The 15093-nt window shown below is 35.6% G+C and overlaps 1 protein-coding gene across 1 annotated transcript in view; it reads right to left on the bottom strand.

Moving 5' to 3' along the window:
* The window catches only part of LOC145988917 (atlastin-3-like), a 284911-nt gene that overhangs the window by 240419 nt on the left and 29399 nt on the right, over positions 1-15093 (bottom strand). The window contains exons 3-5 of the mRNA XM_083124215.1: positions 11062-11199; positions 4642-4797; positions 959-1108 (exon numbers count right to left, since the gene is read on the bottom strand). Coding sequence (XP_082980341.1) covers positions 959-1108; positions 4642-4797; positions 11062-11199 — 444 coding nt within the window. The remainder of the gene's footprint in view (positions 1-958; positions 1109-4641; positions 4798-11061; positions 11200-15093) is intronic.

Below are 15093 nucleotides of genomic sequence, written 5' to 3'. Positions count from 1 at the left end.
GGGCTGAATTTAGAAACGCCATCCATACAGCTCATAACAAATGAATGAGTCTCTGGTCTGAACACCTTATTCATTCCCTCAACAAGAAGTAAATCGCGGATTTAATCCCGAATGGGAAATATAAGAACACATATGTAAGGAGATCTGTATGTATCGTCCTCGAACGGAAGGCTGTATACTTATATGAATCAGGCGCGAGTGATATTAGAAAGTATTCACAGGAGAGATCTATTGAAGAGAAATATATCGCATCATTAAAATGTTAAAGTAAGTTGTTTATAGGTTTAATATGGGTCAGTGATGAATTGCAGACTAACGAGGATCTGGCATCTGAACTCACCACCAGTATAATCCTCTGTGGGACTCGTGTTGTGTGCTGTCCTTGTTAGAATATATTTTGTCCTTTCATTCATTTTATCTTATCATCATTCCTCCTCATCTTTGCGATTATCCAAAAGTGGCAGAAAAGTGAAGTAAAATAAACGAAATCAATGAATCAATCTATTTTATAAATTAAGTTCTAATACCGAATATCCTTGCTAAATAATGAAATAAGTACCATGATGATTCATACTTGTATATTCTCAGAAGAGGAAACATTTCCTGGCTCACCGCCAGTAACAGTGCAAGATTTGGATAGGGGGCGCTTGCCCCATATCGGTCGATTTTCTTTCCATATCGAACAATGAACACTAGATAAACATGCAAATATGCATTTTAGTTTGGTATTAGTAGACTGTTCAGCGTGTCTGCACTACAGAAAGTATTCCTGATACCCCGCTGGTTTCTAATCATTTGTGTCTGGTGCCTTGACTGCTTAACTCCTCTTCTGCGCTCTTCAATTTGAATACTAGACAGAACATAATGATGGCAAATACAGTACATAACAATTAAAGATTCAAGTAAATAAAATTAACAGATGATAAAAAGATAGAAACAAAATTGAGAACCAACTTACATTAAATGTTCTGTTCAAATATGCATTGCCTCCGATAATTCCAGGAGCATAATTATCCACAAACTCCCAGTCCCTGACTACGAACAAACATTTTTGCAATTTCGTTTCATATGAGGGCATGAACTCATCAGACATGCACGTCAGAAACTCCTGGAAGTAAATACAAGACAGATGAGAAAACATTCATTTCCTCCAAAAATGTTTTATTACACCATCAACAACAGGCATTTTTACAGTGTTCAATAGGCATAACACAAAATTTACTTTCATAATATATCAAAATCTAATTATTTTGTTTGTGTTGGTGTTTAACACACATACTACAGGACTGGTTTATACTATAAAAGCGTATTTGCTTGTGGTAAACCTTCATGTATCTAGTTCCTCAAACTACACTATTTTAGAAAGTACGTACATTATCAATTGAGCAAGAACTGATTTTAAGCAACATGCACAAAAAGTGTGTATGTAATTAGCATATCTGAAACAGTAACAAGACAGGAGAAATACATTATGCAAAGTAAGCAATATGTCTACATATGCAATATATATTCTTTGTTGATTGTTAGAACAACCAATATATACTGCTGGATGTCATGTGCAAGCTTTCAATAAACAAATCTTTAATGACTAACACTTTTATCTAGTGTGATCGTAAAGTCATTGAAAAATGGTTTCCGTAATTTCACTAGGCAAGTTGTTTTCGTTCAAATTGCCTGTTTCTTTATCATTTAAAGAATGCATCCTATAATATGAATAGCTGAAAAAATAATATTATAAAAGGATTGAAATAAAAATTAGCTTGCCATAAACATTTACTTGTATCTAAAGGTTAATATGTTAAGAACAAACCGTGAATGTGTCTTATAAATTTAAAATTCATGTCGGTTGAAGGATAGGAGATGTTTTATCAACATTACTTTTTTTTTTTATTTAGCCTTAGAATATGTAGTCACGAAGGTAGAAAAGCTACCCATTGACAAAAATTATAAAATAAAATGTTGTAACTCAGTTGTTAGCAAATACAGATGATTCAGACTTACTAGAGAAGGAATTAAGAACAATATAAAATCTTTGAAATTCAGGATATGTTTATAACGAAGCAGAAAGGAAAGTAAACAAATGTTTACAGATAGTAACAAAGTGTAATAATAATTGGTAAAACAAGAAAATAATAATACCTATTTATAGATAAGAATTCATTTTAGTATCTGATGTCACTGACAATGGCACATCAATTCATTTGAATTTGTTTCTAAATTAAAATATTCATGATGAAATTTTGAATTTAATTTAAATTAAAGAGGAAATTAATGGCAAACTTAATTCATAAGATTCTTGTCATTTACCTATTATTTAACCATTATTCTACCATCTAATATCAATGAACGTAAACATTGAAACCCAGAGCATTATTGGCAAAACTGCTTGTAGAACTAATTTATTTTCAAATTAAGGTTAAACCAGACAAGAAACATAAAAGCTTTAAAAAGCTTTTACCCGCATGGAATGTTAATAACAGACATCCATGCTAAATAAATCAGTCATAGATCTGACAGAAAAACTAGGGTGGATGCCACAAAAAAAATTGACCTTAAAGATCATTTCAAGGTCATATTCTGACCCTAAAAGGTCAATTTTCAAAGTTATCCAAATATGTTCGTGTTATATATCAATCGAAAGGTATGGACGAGACAAACTGTTTAATGATATTTTTAGGTCAGAATATTGATGTCAGAAGTAGCTCTTGTGGGGCAACGTTAATCAGGCTAAATTTGCATATACTGGAGACCTATGTAGAAGACCATCCAAGAAGCAAAAATATATTTTAAAAAAATTAACTGCGTCGAATGTTAATAACAAGCATCCCTGCAAAATCAATCAGTCATAGTTCTGACAGAGAAACTATGGTGGTTACCACCAAAAAGTTTGACCTTAAAAGTCATTTCAAGGTTATGTTGTGGCCCGAAAAGGTCACATTTCAAATTCATCAAAATATAGTGGTGCAACATATCAAATGAAAGGTATGAACGAGACAAACTGTTTGATGATATTTTTTGGTCAGAATATTGATGCCAGGGGAAAGTTCACCCTGTCAGACATTGATTAACATTTCATGCAGGTTATTTTTAAAGGCTAGTCCGAGGAAAATAACTCTATTTATATGTTGTGTATATTTATAATGCAAAGAAATAATATACTAATAAATCGTTTGAAATAATAAAGATATAATATATTATTAGAATATATATTTTACAAGAAATGTTTGTCCATGCAATCTCTATTTGACTTAAATATTGTTCTATGGGATGGATTACAACAGTCTTTAGAATCGCAGCAACAGGCATTTATACATTTCCTATTGACTTTGAAGGAGGCTCATATTGCAGTCTTGCACTTTGTCTTGCAAGAACAGGTCAGAAGTTCGGGGCAGGACACTGGTACAGGAGGTAACCTTGTCCGCTGAGGTTTGAGACAATCTAATTCCCTTTTCTGAGCATCTGGGGGCAATGTCGCAACAATAGTATCCCTCTCTGATTGAGGCCAAATCTTTGCCTGGTAGTTTGCACGTTGCACAAGAAGCTCCAGAGCATCAGGTGTTGGAGGAAGTAGTTCCAGGGCTGTCTTGCCCTTCGTAAACATGTTTAATCTTGCAATGCTAACTGTGTTCACCCCTGGACTTCCATAGAGGTTGCAAACAAACTCTTCAATCGGCCCAAGGTTTGATAAAATCACAAAGACTAGGATGGTTTGGAAACGTAAATAGAATATCTGATGAAAAATTAGCAAAATAAATCTATAAATGCAAACCAATGGGAACACGAACCTTATGCAGGCGAAATAAATTATGCGAAGATGATGAAATAATTAAACAATTGAAAGACATGAAAGTAAAGAACTGGACGAAGAACATCCAGGATAGGAAAAAGTGGAGAAATGTTGTTGAGAAGGCCAAAACATTCAATGGGTGAAGATGAAGTGCTCAAGAAGAAGAAGAACGTTGCCTCACAATAGCTACTTCTGACATTAATATTCTGACCTAAAAATATCATCAAACAGTTTGTCTCGTCCATACCTTTCGTTTGATATATTACACGAACATATTTGGATAACTTTGAAATTTGACTTTTTAGGGTCAGAATATGACCTTGAAATGACCTTTAAGGTCAAATTCTTTTGTGTCATCCACTCTAGTTTCTCTGTCTGATCTATGACTGATTGATTTAGCATGGATGCCTGTTAATAATATTCCAAGCGGGTAAAAGTCACAATTATGGTCTTCGGCTGGTGTACTATTAAAGGCAAACTTAATTCAGGGGATCCTTGTCACTTTTCTATTCTCTAACCATTATTCTATCATCTAATATCAATGAATGTAAACGTTTAAACCCAAAGCATTATTGACAAAACTAATTGTGAAACTAATTTACTTTCAAATTAAGGTAAACTTCCGAATTTCACTTATTGTTATAACTTTATTCTTAGAAATCTCTAATTCTAAAATAAGTAGTGTATTCTCGGCAATCTCTAATTCTAAAATATGTCTCTGAGAAAGGAAGCTTATGCTCCAAATTTCTAACTACGTATCAACATATTTGTAAGAACCACAAGTCAGGGGAAAGGGATTATAGAATGTAAGCATTATGTTCATATTAGTAGAATTTTGAAGCTATTGAACTCACCACAAGGTGCTCTAGCTTCTTTTCATCAATGCCCCTGTGTACATTATAGATGAGAACAGAGCTAGTAAGAGCTGTTACGGAGAAGAGTAGAGCTATTTCAGTCTTAGAATTGTTCTTATCAAAGGATCCTTGGGTGTCTACAAGCACAACCCCCACCTGTGGAAAAGAAAATTAGAAGAGAAAATTAGCATAATACTTAGTTCGTTAAAACTTTGTTTTACTTTAATGCTACACTGACACATCAAAGATTTTTTCCAAAAAGAGAGTTGGATCAATTTAAAACCACGTTTAGGCTATAAAAGATGTTATCCACACTTGTATCCATATCAGGTCATGATATGGTACTGTGATGTCGATCTAAGTATTTGATCCATACCAATATCTTGTTCCCGCATCATTTGTTTGATTCTTTCTTGTATTTTCCACTAAACACACCCGTATAATTTAGTTCCTAATTGCCTCTCGTAAAGACACTACGAACATTAATTATTCAGACATTTTGGCAATATATCTGCAATATGAACACCCAGGATTTTGAATTGGAAAAATATTTGACAACTTTTAGACTGAGAATGGTTCTAATGTGATGGCAGATAATTATTACCATTAATAGTATTAGTATCTCATTTATGGGCATTTTAGCTCAACGATGTATTTAAACATAGGCTCTTGAACACAGCAATTGAAATAATCCCTTCCTCCAAAAATTCACCTTTTTTCCAGTGTCCAGGCTACTTGTACAGAGTCAAATAATTAGTAATATGGCTAGGACAAAATGGCGTCTATATCCCCCACAACAGCTTTCTACAGTCAATAATTCTTCTGCATTGTAAGAAGACCATTGACCTTCAACGAAATTATTAAAACCCAGATGTGTCCTTGACAGTACATTGAATATGAGTTTCTAAAGTCCACCTTATGCGCAGATACTAGTCCACTTCCTTCTCTGGGATTTGGAAACCTATAAAACTCCATAATACAAAACTACATATACTATACTCTGGTATATCCCTTACAAATTATGATGTAATTATACTAACGGAAACTTGGCTAAATGTAGGTGTAGTACATGATGGAGAGTTCATAGATGAATGGCACAATGTTTAACATAAAGATCAGATCCATAACGGAGGGGGAGCTGTCTTGTTTGCTGTGATGAACAATGTTTTGTTAAGGAATTTAAAATCAATAGAGAACATATGTAAATAGTAAGTATCAAAATTATATACATATGTTAGTACAAGTTATTTTTTTATATCAGTATATTTCTCAACAAAAGGTACAATTAAGAAGTATCACTAATTTTTGGAAATTGTTGAAGAGATTGTAGCTACAAAATAATTATTGTGGTGGATTTTAATATTCTGCTAATAACATATGATCAATTTGCTTTATTTCAAGGTGGACTTATAAGCAATTCCCTTGCTAAATATTTATCAATGGGCAACTTCAAATCAGTTAATCAAGTAAAAATAAAAGTGGAAAACCCTAGATTTATTGTTGACAATTATAACAGTCCAGTCAATGAAGCTAAAAAAATGTCGAATGTCGGGAATAATTCCGAATAGGCTACATTTTGGTCGCTTGTTAGAACACTATTAGCAGTACAAAATCCCAAAAGGTCTTGCACCTCCCAGCGGTGCTTTCTCCTCCCACAGTGGCCACACACCCCCCATCACAAATATCAATTTCGCAGGCTCTCAGTTCATGACCTATATCTCCCTAACTTTCTTTTAGTCTTAATCCTCATTAGATGGGCTACAAAAAAGTCTCTGTCTTCTGGGTTCACAAATTAAGTGCTGCAAAGAGAAATAAATCTGAAAGTGTGCGAGAAACAGGAAAATCTGAACAGCATGGGCAAACCAATTCTATGCTAATTTTACATTTTCATCTGTCTTCCTGATTTCTGCTATTTAAACAGAAATTTTTCGAAAGAAAGCTTAAATATTGACGATGAAGCAAATTAACTAATTTATAATTTAAAGCTTAAGTAATTAAACTAATTATATGCTGGCTTTCTTTCTATTTTTGTATGTAAAAATCCGTATATAAATACAAAAATTGGGAATACACAAGTGAGTAAGTACTCGGGTAAGTTGGAAATACACAAGTAAATAAGTACTGGGGTAAGTTGAATTTTACACTTCAGTTCACTAATGCAGGAATCCAGATTTTCTTTTGTAAATTATTTACTGGATTTCCGCTTTCGCAGGAATGACATAAAAGAAAGGTTATTGATGGTGAAGCACCAAAAGCAGTCTATCTAGTTCAGCATTTAGATGTGTATACTGCTGGTACGAATTATATGCATGCCTCTCATATTATATTTTGAAGGTTATTGTGAAGAGCTAAATAAGATTAGTTTAAACTTATTTGTTCTAAGAAAATTTGCCTGATAACGCCAGCAACGCTTGCAGATCACTTCGGAATGAAATTTCTATACCTTAAGATGCCAAGTTGAAAATACTTAATTTACAGACAACAATACCTACTTTCCATAATAGCAACACTACCCCAATTCACAGACACGTGCGGAATTCCCCCCTCTGAAAAGAAAGAATTAAAGATTTATGCACTGTCACGACAACCAAATACATATGAAAGAAAATGTTAAAGAACGGAAATATGAACACAAAGAAACAATGAGACCATTAATTGAGTTGAACATTTACACATGTTTCATGCTTTTATTGTCAGTCAGCTGATTTAAGAGAACTTGAAGAGAGCTTTTCAACCTTAACTGAAGCATATACTATTTTTAGTACCAAGGAATGTATCTCCTTATTGAACTAAAATATGTGAATCAGCTGTCCATACGTTGATCGTGAATATTATCATATATGGTCATGTGACCTTCAAGAATTTAACAATACCAAATGTACACCATGCAGTACAAATATGTGATATATATATGATATATGTGACCAACGAGAATTTAACAATATCAAATGTACATCATGCAGTACAATTCTGTGATATATAACGTCCAATACTTATCATACCCAAATTACCACTTTATATATAATCAAATATCACACGGGTTTCGCTCGAGATGTTAAGAATTCAATTTTCAGACATCAATGGCGTCCACCCACATCGCGCTCGTCCACGCGGTGCAAACAATGATTTATTCGTTTTCCAAAGTACCACACGGATCACACGCTAGCATGCTATGAAATACGTTAACAAACGGGTAGATCTACCAACGAACGTCTATACATGAGCTCATGCAACGCTAAAAGTACATATGCAGCTAACCTCCATTGTGATATCACGAGGCAAAATCAGTTCCTCATCCCACCTTGTTTTGTTTCAGCATTCCAAGTCCAGCTGGCCTTCCCAATGATCCGTGCTTATTCAAAACATTCACTCAACGTTTTTGGGCCTTTAGGCAGAGTAATGTTAATGTAATCGTGCAGCTCAGGCCTGCACGCAGAAATCCGCAGATATTCGTCACCGTTTTTTCATTCCGATGCCGTTTGCTCAGCGTCCATCACGCGGGAACCTTGGCTCTCTTTTTCTTTCTTCCTCTTCTTCCAGTACTCGTTCCCCCCACCCCATCCTTTTGTGCACAGCACGATTGTCTTTGCCAAATCAACAATTTACATGTTTAAGAAACCACACGTTAACATGCATGTGTATGTGTTAAGAATCCTATTGTAATACATATTGAAATAAACTTTTTACTTTTAACTATACGATGACACTTAGATCAAAATGCTGTAAATTTTACAATTTTCCACCATAACTGCAAATTGCCCATGCGTGCAGCGGCCGGCACTTCAAAATGTCCCCGTGCATAAGCAAACCGCAAGCAAATCGGATTTCAAACAAAGGAATTCACTTTGTTAGGCAACTGACAATTAGTTGAGGCATAAATCGAGCATTTACAATTTAAATATGTACACCGGCCAGAGCCATCTAGCGACTCTTCGCGTAACCACGGAAGCAACAAAGTTTTATTACTGCATTGACATTCCACCTGTCGTGAATTCTCCACACTATAAGAGTGCATCGTCCTTGGACGTGAGTTGGGCTACTTTACCCCAGCACATACACAGGAAACTCAAATAACCAAAATGCCTTATGACAGCTTGTCATATTATGTTTTTATAGATTTATTACACATCTTGTTTTATTATTTTAAAATCTACACATAGATCAACGGCAATTACAAGAACTAATTGTTAATGATCTCAGCAAAGTAAAAGTAAAGTGCTCCCCTGTGCTTTGCACTATACCATGAAGGCATATAGGGGGTGTGGAGTTAGGGCCCCACACATTCTTGATCACAGTGGGGATCAGCGCCATACCCCTGGCCGCCTTTATGTCCCAGCGTTTCCTCATGGTATCCACTTTATACGACGCTAGGTTGGCGCCGGAGCTGCTTGAAAATGTGAGAAAATCCCGGGTCTCACGCATGGTAGTTAGATGTCCTAACGACTGATCACAGCAATGAGATAACATTTTCCACTCAATATTCATGAAACTGGTGTGTATGCGGAGGTAAAATTTCAGGGAGACTTTAGGAATGTATGGATGAATCAAGGGTAGGAGATTATCCACTTGTTAAAACCAGCATATGTGACTGGTCCATCAGCTATTCATTGATTTCAAAAAAGCATATGATTCGGTCAAAAGAGATAAATTGTATAATATATTAGTAGAGTTTGGAATACCTAAGAAGCTTGTTAGTATGATAAAAGTATGCATCAGTGAAACAGAAAGTAAAATTTGTGTGGGTATTAATATGTCTGACAAATTTACAATTCATGATGGGTTAAAACAAGGAGATGCATTATCTCCATTGCTCTTTAATTTTGCCTTAGAATATGCTGTTAGGAAGGTAAAAGAAACTAAAGAAGGACTAAAATTAAATGGTGTGACTCAGTTGTTAGCATATGCAGATGATGTAGACTTACAGGGGGATGATGTGAATACAATTAAGAATAATGCTAAAATATTTTTCAAAACTGCTAAAGAGATAGGTTTGGAAGTTAACAAAGAGAAAACTAAATATATGCTTACAGGCCGAAACCAAGTGTTAGGTAATAATCAAAATCTAATTATTGATAACAACTCGTTTGAACCAGTTTCCAAATTCAAATACTTAGGAGTAATATTAACAAATGAAAATTATATTAAAGAGGAAATAAAAAGTAGGCTTAATTCAGGAAATGTATGTTACTTCTCTCTTCATAAACTTTTGTCTTCTCGTTTAATATCTAAGAAACTAAAAGTTAAAATATACAAAACCGTAATTTTGCCTGTAGTATTATATGGATGTGAAACTTGGTCCCTTACATTGAAAGAGGAACATAAATTGAGAGTATTTGAAAATAAGATCCTTAGGTAAATCTTTGGACCTAAAAGGGATGAGGAGACAGGTGAGTGGAGAAAGTTACATAATTTAGAACTACATAATTTGTATTCATGTCCAGATATTATCAGAATAATTAAATCAAGAAGATTTAGGTGGGCAGGCCATGTGGCAGGAATGGGAGAGGAAAGAGGAGTTTACAGGATTCTTGTTGGGAAACCTGATGGTAAGAGACCTGTAGGAAGGCCAAGACGAAGATGGAGGGACAACGTTGAGATGGACCTAAGGGAAATCGGTAGGGATGGAAAAGAGTATATAGAACTTGCTCAAGATAGGGAAAGATGGAAGGCCTGTGTTGCTGCAGCCATGAACCTTCGGGTTTAAGAAGGCTAGGGAGTTAGTTAGTTAGTTAGTTAGTTATATGTCACTGGTCACTACTGTGCACAACTTGTTTCTGACACCTCGCTAGGGCTAGGAACTAGGAAGAGGGGAAAGGGGGAAGATACACAAATATTACGTATATATATATATATATATATTCATTCCTCCTCCTGGAATATCTCGAATTGTTATTTTTCGTGAGCAATATATACAAAGATGCAGAATGAGTGAAAAATCGTAATTTGCTGACTCCCGGTTTTGAGTAAATGGCAGACATTTTAATCCTAATATTGGGGCAAAAGTAGTGTACTTTAATGATAAACGTTTAGAAATTGATCACGTTAGATTGATTGATTGATTGCTTTTTCTTACTTCTCTTTTCTGCTACTTTTGACTAATCACGAAGATGAGGATGAGTGATGATAGGATGAAATTGATGAAGTGACACTGGAAATGAACACCCAGGCCGGGAATCCTGCTTCATAGTGAGTGTACTAAGGAACACGTTAGAGTATACATAGTAGTCTTCTTTCTATTCAGTGTTATGTGAAATAATATGGGAAGTGCCTTCGACAGGTCGTTTAAATCTGAAATCAAGTATAGCAGTCAGTGGTGAAAATTGATAGGTGAATGGGTTAATTGGGTAACATGTACGTTTAATATGTAATATTAAATATTATTTTTATATAATATTATTATGTATATTAAAATTAATATACCTTTTCTCCAGAGGCTGTTTCTAAAGGAAAAACTTCTGGCCATATCCACATTCCCTTTGTTACTCCCTCGACTCCTGCTTTCCATTCGAAACCAGACACAGACTCGGTTCTGTCTCCAAACCCATTCTCGCCTCTGCACTGAAATGGAAATAAAAGATCAAAACAAATTAGAAATACACATGCGAAGTTTGTGTGTAGAGAAATGTGCAAAACAATTGTTCAGCCAGTAGCATCTACTGCCTATTTCTTCAGCGGAACACTCAAATAAAACTGCTATGAAATAATTTTATCACACTTCTCTGTTGCTATAGTATTCATGCAAAGTTTTGAATATTATCATTGTCACAAAATTGTCTGCTTTCAGCAGTGCTGGATCTAAAAATCTTGCCCACCCCCACCGCAAAATATTAACAAGAGCACCCCCTCTACCTACCTACCTACATTTACACACACACACATATACATATGTATATATAGACTATGTGTGTGTATATGTGTGTATATGTATGTATGTATGTATGTATGTATGTGTATATATATATATATATATATATATATATATAACCGATATTCTATCGATCCGATTTAAAATTACAAATGGTCATTGAAGAACCTGAAATGTTCATTGATCTTAATTAATGTGTATTTTGATGTGACTGCAGTGCAAGAGAAGCTAAATATTTAGACATTTAATTTTTAGAAAGAAGAGCATGGAAATTATCCATAAAAATTTCAACAAAATGGAAGAATTTTGCACTAATTATAAGATATTTATCGATACATCGGATCGGTAAAATAATTGGTAATTTTGCCGATAAATGGATACACCATATGCCTATATCGGCCGATACCGATAGAGTACCGATTAATCGGTCCCATCCCTAATACTATATATACAGGGTGTCACTTTAATGGCGCCCACGGACCACAGATTCGTATAGAGGACATCAAAACAAACAACTTTTCTCAGTAACATTTTTCTCGTTGGTGCGTCGATTCGACGCTACAGCCATTCAAAAAAGACCGTTTTACCGCCTGAATGCTGGCAACCCAACACAACATTTGATCGTATCTGTGACGTCATTTCCTGCGGCGAAAAAGCACACGGCAGGGTTGCAAGTAACACGCAAATTTTGTGAAAAATGACAAACTACCAACCACATTATTAGCCGTAAAACGAAGCGACAAACGCGTCCAGTAGACCAAACATCATAGCCTCCCAGCCAGAAGATCAGCAGTTATCTCCGGTGAAGGGGGAAGTGAACCAACGATATGAGAATGGTAAAAATACGTATTCAAAATGAAGTGTCCATATCGGATTTTGTCTCAGCCTACATATCAAATATCAACATCAATAAATTTTATTGGACTTACAGCTTACATGTGGCTGTTTACGCCCAGTTACATGTCAAATATTTGCAAATCTCGTTGCAAGGTTGATATCTACAGGTTTGTGTCCAGATGCCATCTGGTACTTTTGTGCTGATAAGGGAAGTATCCGAGGTTCACGTTGTTACATTACGACTAAAACACGTACAACCACAGTAACAATCTAATGATGAATCAGTAGCGAATATATTGCCCTGTTCATAGTTGCAAACCTTTACATGTGTATCCGGTGCACAGATAAACACAGTCGTCGGAGAGCTTGTATTACTACTACTTATATCACTATATTTTCAACCATTTTTGCCACTTGCCTCATAATGCCCTGAATATATATTATATTAACCTATGTGTTGCTTACCTTTGGAATTCTGAGTTCTTTCATTGCTATTTTGTCATCTGTTCAGTGTGTCACAGACAACTAGTATCAGAAGGAGAAAGTGGAAAAGGTAAAAAAAGGTAAAGTGTTCCCCTGTGCATAGCACCACGCCATGAAGGCGTATAGGGGGTGTGGGGGTAACGCCCCACACTTTCTTGATCCGGTCGTGAGTGGGGGTGATGTGATCAGCATCACGCCCCTGACCGCCTTTACCCCCCAGGGTTTCCCCCAGGTACCCATGTTATTCGACGCTGGGTGGGCGCCGGGGCCGCTTCCACCGTTAGAAAAGTTCCCGGATTTGAACCTGCCGGGGATCGAACCCGGGACCTTGAGCATGGTAGTCAGACGCGTTACCGACTGAGCCACCGTGGATAAGACTAAAATGTAGATGCCAACTTGGTAACTAAATTTGCAAATATTTGACATGTAAGCTGAGACAAAATTCGATATGACCACTTCCACTTGAATTTGATTTTCATTCTACCATTTTTCGAATCGTTTGTGTACTTCCTGTTAGGTTACAGAACGTGTTTTCTCGTTTTGTTTTACGGTACGTAATGTGGCTGATTGTAGCTATGTCCTTCTTCACAGAATATGTGTGTTCCTGGCAACCCTGGAACGCTTCGCTTCACGAAGGGATATGACGTCACCAATGCAATCAAATGTTGTGTGTGGTTGCCAGCATTCAGGCGGCACAATGGGCTTTTTTGAACGACTCTAGCGCCGAAACGACGCACCAACGAGAAAAATGTTACTGAGAAAAGTTGTTTGTTTTGATGTCCTCTACACGTTTCCATGGTCCGTGGGCGCCATTAAAATGACGCCCTGTGTGTGTGTATATATATATATATATGCACACACACGTGGTGTGATTGTGTGTATATTAAGGATGGGACATTTGGTGATTTATTTTGGGATATTTGTAGATCCGGCACTGGAACAAAGAACTTCTTGTTTCAGAACATCACCACACCAAATTGTTCTAACAAGATATTGTCCTCACATTGCACAGTGGTTCGGATCTCATTTTAAAATGTAGGTCCAGTCCCGATTAGCTTATCTGTGAATAGAGTGGACTTGAAAATTGTCCAACAGTATATCTACACATGTATGTGAAATCAGTACCCTCAAAACCATCTATTTTTTACTCCTAATTCTGCAGAGTTGTAACACTATGATTTTGTCATAATGACCACCATATTTAAAAAGAATGATACTACATAATTTTGTAGTACTTTGATTTTAATTTGGTAAAAATATTCTTCGCCAGTATTATTAACAATTTCTCTATTTGAAAGGAAAAAAAAGATAGTCATTTTGAATATGGCTGTCATAGCCTAAAGAACGTCGATTTCAGTTGATTTCAGCTTTAAACTCTATCTCATGTACCAATTAGCCTATACGGAAAGTTAGGCATTTGTATCAGGAAGTGCACTATCATTTTGCCGATCTTCCAGACTATTAGCAAGTAAATGTTTTGTTGTACTGCAATGCATATATTTGCCAACGAATTTCCTGAAAGAAAACTCTTTTATTGTACTTCATTATTTATTTTTTTAGGGTGTGCTGGAACGCCAGGCTCAAAATGCACCTTGTTGAAACTTTTGTGTTCTACATATGTCTCATTTATTAAGTCGCCTTTCTGCTGCTTTGGCTGATGAAAAACAAACCATTTCTTGGAAAAGTAACAAAAATGGATGAAAACAGCATGGCTACGATTTCTTGGAGATTAATGCTACCGAGTACATTTCAATCACAAGCATAATTCAAAATTTGCTCACAATAGATGACAACATTAAGACAAAGAGAATAAAGCATCTCCCTGTATACTGAAAATATAACGGAGAATTTACGAAATATGTTTAGAGAACGTCATTGCGAAGAATATTTTTGTAGCAAAGAAAGGAACATTCTGATTTTCTACAAGCGCTATTCTTGGTAACGAAGTTTTCATGAAATATTTCTAACGCACTCCACTACTTGTTTAGAGTGCAGACCTACTTTAGTACTCTCACTATACACCTTTTCACTCATGTTTTGCACATGAAACAAGCCTATACTGTTCTTAAGAGTATATGTACCGGTAACAAATTAACTGGGTTTGCTTACTATTGTTTCAGTATCATACCACTATTGATGAAATGTCATCTTTTTTCTGACATCTCGTACACGATGCCCATTAATATTCATAATATTAAACTTCGTCTAGAACCCAAAAAAAGGTAATTTTAAAGTGGTTTATTTTGCATTTTTGCCTGTTTTTAGGT

This window comes from Lepisma saccharinum, chromosome 6 (genome assembly GCF_977018435.1).
Source record: "Lepisma saccharinum chromosome 6, izLepSacc3.1, whole genome shotgun sequence".
Lineage (NCBI taxonomy): Eukaryota > Metazoa > Arthropoda > Insecta > Zygentoma > Lepismatidae > Lepisma > Lepisma saccharinum.
Note: the sequence above shows the minus strand (reverse complement) of the source record. Positions and strands in the feature narration are given on the sequence as shown.